General features: G+C 48.4%; 1 protein-coding gene across 1 annotated transcript; it reads right to left on the reverse strand.

The window, feature by feature from the left end:
* Positions 1-219: 219 nt before the first annotated feature.
* LOC101775023 (nicotianamine aminotransferase A) lies at positions 220-4,261 on the reverse strand. Its single transcript, XM_004952265.4, has 7 exons — positions 3,719-4,261; positions 2,239-2,578; positions 1,889-2,107; positions 1,751-1,810; positions 1,178-1,333; positions 773-866; positions 220-458 (listed from the first exon to the last, which is right to left on the reverse strand). The coding sequence occupies exons 1-7, from the start codon at positions 4,066-4,068 to the stop codon at positions 325-327; spliced, it is 1,353 nt and encodes a 450-aa protein (XP_004952322.1). The 5' UTR covers positions 4,069-4,261; the 3' UTR covers positions 220-324.
* Positions 4,262-6,129: the final 1,868 nt, after the last annotated feature.

Genomic DNA, 6,129 nt, shown 5'->3' on the forward strand with positions numbered 1-6,129 from the left:
GCTTCAAAAATTAATTGAAATAGTTTGGAGATATGTGCGCACTACTGGGGTATTATTTTTTTACAACAAAATCAAGTTGGTTAGGCATTTGAAACAAAACGGCTACGTGGGATCTCAATCTCCAAGTGGCGTATATATATAGGGGGTGGTTTTTGTTTAAAAAGCATGGGTTTGCAAATTCTCCTTTTAAGAAAGCGAAGCATCAAGGTGAATAAAAAATGTGACGTGGAAACATTAGCACTTTATTAGGAAACTTATAGTTCCACATTTATCGACGGTACAATGGAACACTGGAACTGAGCAACAACTTTGATTGAGGTACACTTAAAAGCCACTAAGCAGATTCTTCTTCTTGTGCCTTTGGCAAAAAGATTTGATCCTCTCAAGGCCATCTAGAAGAGAAGATGAATCAATGGCAAACGTTATGCGAACCCAGTTTTCCATTCCAAGAACACTCCCTGCAGTGGAGGAACACATGTAAGTCAGCCTATGCACACATATCAATTTAAAATAACAAAATTGATGTCAACCAGTGTGTTAGAAATATATTAAATTTTCCTACTCCTAAATCTCCCAAGTACAAACTACTCTTTTCTAAGTTATTAACATAAAATTAAAGTTGGTAAAAGGATAGATATGTGTAACGCATTGTTTCATAGCAGTTCTTAATAGCACAATCAGTTAACCCTTGCAATACTTAGAACACTGGAGCTAAACACAAACAAAGCTTTACAGCTATAAATTTTTAAATAATATATACATCTCTAGATACCTGGGCACAAAATCACTGACTCTTCTTTTGCCAGCTTGCAGCAAAAATCAATGTCATCATGGATCCCCTCCAAAAGATATAAATTCAGCTTCACCTGTATATTACATCTCAATATAAGCAAAATCAAACAGACATCTAGACTATCTCTTTGTTTCATTTAATGTAGGTTGTAACAGATAATGTGAACATGACTAATTTTGATTATAACTTCCAATGCAGGGAACCTTCACAAACATGTTAGTAAAATGTAGTAAACATTTTACAAACATTGGCAAAAGCAGGGAAACTTCCAATGTAGTAAAATGAAATCATAAGTATATATCACTCAGGTGCCAGTTGCTCTAACACAATCTTTAGTTTCTGAAGCTCTTTTTCCATGTTAATAAACTTTACGAAATTGCTTACCATCACAAACATGGAACCTTCTGGCTTGTGAGGACAGGTGATGCACTTGATGTCCTTTATTTCTCTATAACATATCTCTGATGTTTCCTCTAGCAAACCAATGATCCTCTTGAAGAATTCTTCCTTTGTGTTCTCAAGAATTTGTGGAAGTGCTCCCTAGTAAGTCCAACATATACTCTTAGTTGTCTGAGATAAAATGTATAGGAAAATGCTGACAAGTAGAGGGGGAAAAAGAAAAACTTCAAGCATGTGTAGTACAAATAGAGATAATGCGCCATTTTCCAGCTCTCGTGCTTATTATGGAACTTGGAATATTTTCTGTAAAATTATTTTGAATTTTTTCCCGGAATAGATCATGCACCAACAGACCATACTCTTCAAAGCGAATCACTAAAACTCAGAATCTATCAACTATTATGTTGCTACATTTTCAAAAGACAAAAATTACTCTATTTGACAAGTGAAACTTAATGTTACCAGAATCTACCATATTTACACGGAATTCTAAATACTTCAACTGGAGAGCTGCCATGGCAAACTGGATGAGGAAAAAAGTACAAGCCAAATGGGAACCTGAATGAAAGTTGCCGGATCAGTTGAAACATTAAGGAAGTTTGTGATTGACGTAAGAATCTGCAAAATTAAGATTGCTATGTGGTTAGTAAAACAGCACGTGGCAAGCTTTGAAATAAGTACATACTGTTGACTTACCTTAGTTTCTTGAAGAATCTTCTTGGGATCACATGCAGCAACCCAGCCAAGTCGCCATCCAGGCACTATCCATCTCTTTGAGAGTGATCCTATGGTCAAAACAGGGGCAATGTGCCCAAAGACACCCATTGGGATAAACGGGGAGTCACCGAAAACCAGATTGCCATATACTTCATCAGCAATGACTAATATTCCAAGCTTCCTTGCTACCTCTGCAACCTAATGAAAACAATGGTATTTAACCAAAAGTGTGGTATAAAAACATGCTTAGAACGTAATTTGGTAGCCCATAAAAATAATTAAAATAAGCCAAACCCATTTAGATGTCCAATAGGATAAAGCAATCATACCTTGGCTAAATGTTCACGGGTGTACACACTCCCACAAGGGTTGTTGGGGTTTATGATGACCATTGCGGTGGTGTTCTTGTCAGCAATAGACTCCAAAGAGTCGATATCTATTTCCCACCCTCTCTCAGGGATCAGATCAAAATGGCGAACTTCTAAGTTGTTCAACGCCGCGCGCGCCTCATAGTTAGGATATCCCGGTCTTGGAAGCAATATGTTGGTGCCCGGCTGGGCCAGGACTGAGATCACAACCTCGATGGCCTGAGTGCCTCCTGCCGTGAGAAAGATGTCGTCGGATGATAGCTCGTATGGAAGATCACTCGACAGGTGCTTCGCCAAAGCGCTATTTCCAAAAGCAACAAATTAAGTAGAAATACAATTAGGAGAGACTTAAATATAAATAAATTGTCATTCATTATACATAGGCATGCAAAAGAATAACAAAATCAAAACATATCAAAGGAAATAACAATTAATAACGAGAGAAACGTGCCAATTTTGCCCTGAGCAACCACCAGGGCGTTTGCCAACGTTGGCAACGTATATTATACTAAGCATAAGGAATTGATTTTTTAAAAAAAGGAATGAAGGAATTAGACGCGTCACTATCATCAGAATCCACTTGTTCGCCCGTAATAACTTGACAGAAAGCATCTTTCCCTCGTTTGTGAAAAAAGTCTACAAAATTTGTGCTGAGCTGGAGCAGCTAGCACGGCCTGGAACAGCCCAGAGCCCCAGACGCCACACGCAGACGGGGCATGCCATGTCGGATGCATACATGGCACAGCGCTGGGCGCCCTGGTCCTTGGCGATGCTTACGCTGACTGCTGATCACGCGCGGGCGGAGGCGAGCGCGAGGACAGACGAGGCAGCCTCGTGCAATCCCGCCGCCAGCACGTGTTCGGTGCTGCCCAGGTCTGGTCAACACTTGCTCACAGGTTTCTCGAAAAATTCTGCTATATAGTTCCTCGAGATCCACGCGACCTACGATTAGTTGAGTCCTGAATATGCGTCATCAATAACTGAAAAACGGGTTTGTATGACTCGAACTCGAGTCTTAAAAATGACGCCGATACCTTCAACAAATTTGTAAGACGGTGGTTAAACAAATTGCGTACATGATTGCTAGAGCTTGTGAGTATTTGTTTTAGACCAGTATATAAAGCTGGTATTTGGAAAGGTGCAGGTGAATAATTTCTTTGTTTATAGACCAGTCCTTTCTCGGCAGGTCTTAGGCCAGACGTCAGAGGTTTCGGTGGCCCTCGGTCGGTACACTGAAAAGCTGGAACATGCACATGGACAAGGCTGAGCCTGGACAGACGTGACGTGACACGCTCGGTTGTTGTGGTAGCATTGGCGGCACACGGGACAACGTGCACGCCTACCGAGCCGAGCGCGTAGAGACACGGGCAAACTCTCGTGGTTCTGGAGAGCAGAACGAATAAGAGCAAATAAGGCACTGGGGGGCAGGGGACGGACGTACCGGCGGGCGTCGGGCAGGCCGACGCCGGCGGGGTAGCAGTTGAGCTTGCCCGTCCGGAGCGCGGCGGCGACGGCGGCCTCGGCCTCGGCGGCCGTGCGGAACGCCGGGAACGTGGAGGGGTCCCCGTGAGCGAGCGGCAGCACGGGCCGCGGGTCGCGCGCGTCCACGCTGGCGCTGATCTTGAACCGCACCGCGCGGATGCTCATCCGGTCCCCCGCCGCCGCCAGCGCGCCATCCTTCACCGCCCGCGCGAACTGCCACTCCGCCGCCGGCGCCGCCGCGTGCCCGTTGCCGTTGCCGTTGACGTCCTCGGCGGCACGGGCGCCGCCGTTCTGGTGGAGGGTCGCCATGGGCAAACGAGGAGACGAGAGAGACCGAGGTGGTGTTTGCTTTGGGCTGGGAGATTGGTGGTGGGTGCGCTTGCTATGGGCTGATTGGATTTGGCGACTTGGTCACCGGCGGCCAGTTATATAGGCGGCCACCGGGTTTCCTTCCCTTGCGCGCGGTAGCCTCGGGAGCGGCACGAAACACGCGCGCTGGCCTCTTGCCTGGGCGCCTTTAAAACTGGCGCGCGCGGCCGGGACGGCATCGTCCCGGGCTCTGCTCCTTTTGCTTGTCATCGAGTCCGTGGCACGAGTTGAGTGCATGCCTGCCTGGTGGTATACGTACAAACACGCCGCTGCCGTGGGGTGGTCCAGTGCACGCCGCATGCATGATCCATGCGGTCCTGATTTTGTATTATCCCTGCTGATTAATCTGGTTGCTGGGGCCATGAACACTACTTGATTAAGAGAGTGATTATCTGCTGCAAGTCTGCAACTTAATTTGTTAATTTTCAGGAAGCAAGGGCGCGGTTCGCTACCACAGTCGACGAGGAATTAAGGAGGCAACATTGCAGCCACGACGAGAGTTTATACGGGATAAATAATCTACTATTTTTGCAAAGAAGGATAAATAGGGCCTGTTTCCACCCTCCAAAATTTTAGCTCCTAAAAGTGACTAAAAACTGATTAAAGAACCAAACACTCCTCCTAAAAGGTGACTAAAAAATTTTAGGAGCCTCAAAAATTTTAGAGTCTGTTTAGCAGAGCTCTACACAGCTTCAGATCCTAAAAAACAGCTCTGCTCCCAATTTTTCCAGCCAAACGGTTTTAGCTCTAGCAACTCCACCGCAAATCTGCTCCACGAAAACGACGGATCTACCCCCAGATCCATAGATTTGGTGGAGCTCCTCAAGGGGTGCTCCACGAAATCAAATTTGGTGGAGTTGGAGAAAATTACCAACCACTGCCACTCATTAGTGGAAAATGACCGGTTCGTTTTATTTCTTTTTCTTCTTCTCTGTACAAAATACTGTCATCCTTCTGTTCCTCTGCTACGCCGCCGTTTGCCCCTACACGCCGGAGCATCGCCCGCCCTTGCTCGCCCCTGCCCGCCGGAGCCCCGCCCGCCCCTGCCCGCCCCTACCGCCAGAGCGCCGCCCCTGATCGCCTCTGCTCGCCCCGCCCACCTCGCTCGCTTCGCCCGCCGGAGCCCCGTCGCGCCTGCCGCCCGAGCGCCGACCCTGCTCGCCTCTGCTCGCCCTGCTCGCTCCGCTCGCCGGAGTCCCGTCTGCCCCTGCTGCCGGAGCACCGCCCCTGCTCGCGTCTGCTCCCCCCGCCCGCCCCTGCCGTCGGAGCGCCGCCCCGCCCGTCTGAGATCTTCTACGGGAGGCGTCGTGGTGGCCGCAGCGGGTGTCGCGGCCCGTGGTGGTGGCCGCAGGCGAGGAGAAGGGCGGCGGGTCCACCGGCACGGCGACGCTTGGCAGGGAAGGCAGTGGCGGCGTGGAGAGGGCGCGAAGCCTGACCGTCGATGACTTGGAGGAGCTGAAGGGTTGCGTGGATCTGGGCTTCGACTTCAGCTACCACGAGATCCCCGAGCTCTGCGGCATGCTGCCTGCGCTCGAGCTCTGCTACTCCGTGAGCCGACGCCAGCGCGCGCGAGGTCACACTCACGGCGATGAGGAAGGAGACGTTTTTTTTATTCTGATGCATGGGTTCAAATTGTCAGTGAGACAACGACAAAAGTGGAGCTGTACCAAACGCTTTTTGAGATCTTAGATCCACGATGGAGCAGCTCTATGGTGAAGCTAGCTGGATCTATGGATCTGGAGCTGTTTTTTCAGAGCTGGAGCTTTGCCAAACAGGGCCTTAGGGCCTGTTCGCTTCAGCTTATTCAGTCGGCTTATCAGCCACCAAACAGTGTTTTCTCTCACAATAAATCAGCCGTTTCAGCTTTTCAACCGGCTTATAAGCTGAAGCGAACAGGTTGTTAGTCCCCCCACCCCCTCCTAAAGCCTCCTAAAACCAGATCTGGACTCCCACTACCACTCATTTATTGCCCTCTCTCTCTATCCCACCCTCCCTCCCTCC

The sequence above is a fragment of the Setaria italica genome, chromosome I, assembly GCF_000263155.2.
Source record: "Setaria italica strain Yugu1 chromosome I, Setaria_italica_v2.0, whole genome shotgun sequence".
NCBI classification, from domain to species: Eukaryota; Viridiplantae; Streptophyta; class Magnoliopsida; order Poales; family Poaceae; genus Setaria; species Setaria italica.

What these genes read in the sequence shown, in the direction of transcription:
- LOC101775023 (XM_004952265.4), bottom strand. Translation starts at nt 4,068, where the DNA reads ATGGCGACCCTCCACCAGAACGGCGGCGCCCGTGCCGCCGAGGACGTC. An exon ending in GGCCTGCCCGACGCCCGCCG is followed by an intron (nt 2,579 to 3,718) that starts GTACGTCCGTCC and finishes TTTTGGAAATAG; the next exon opens with CGCTTTGGCGAAGCACCTGT. An exon ending in AGATTCTTCAAGAAACTAAG is followed by an intron (nt 1,811 to 1,888) that starts GTAAGTCAACAG and finishes TTAATTTTGCAG; the next exon opens with ATTCTTACGTCAATCACAAA.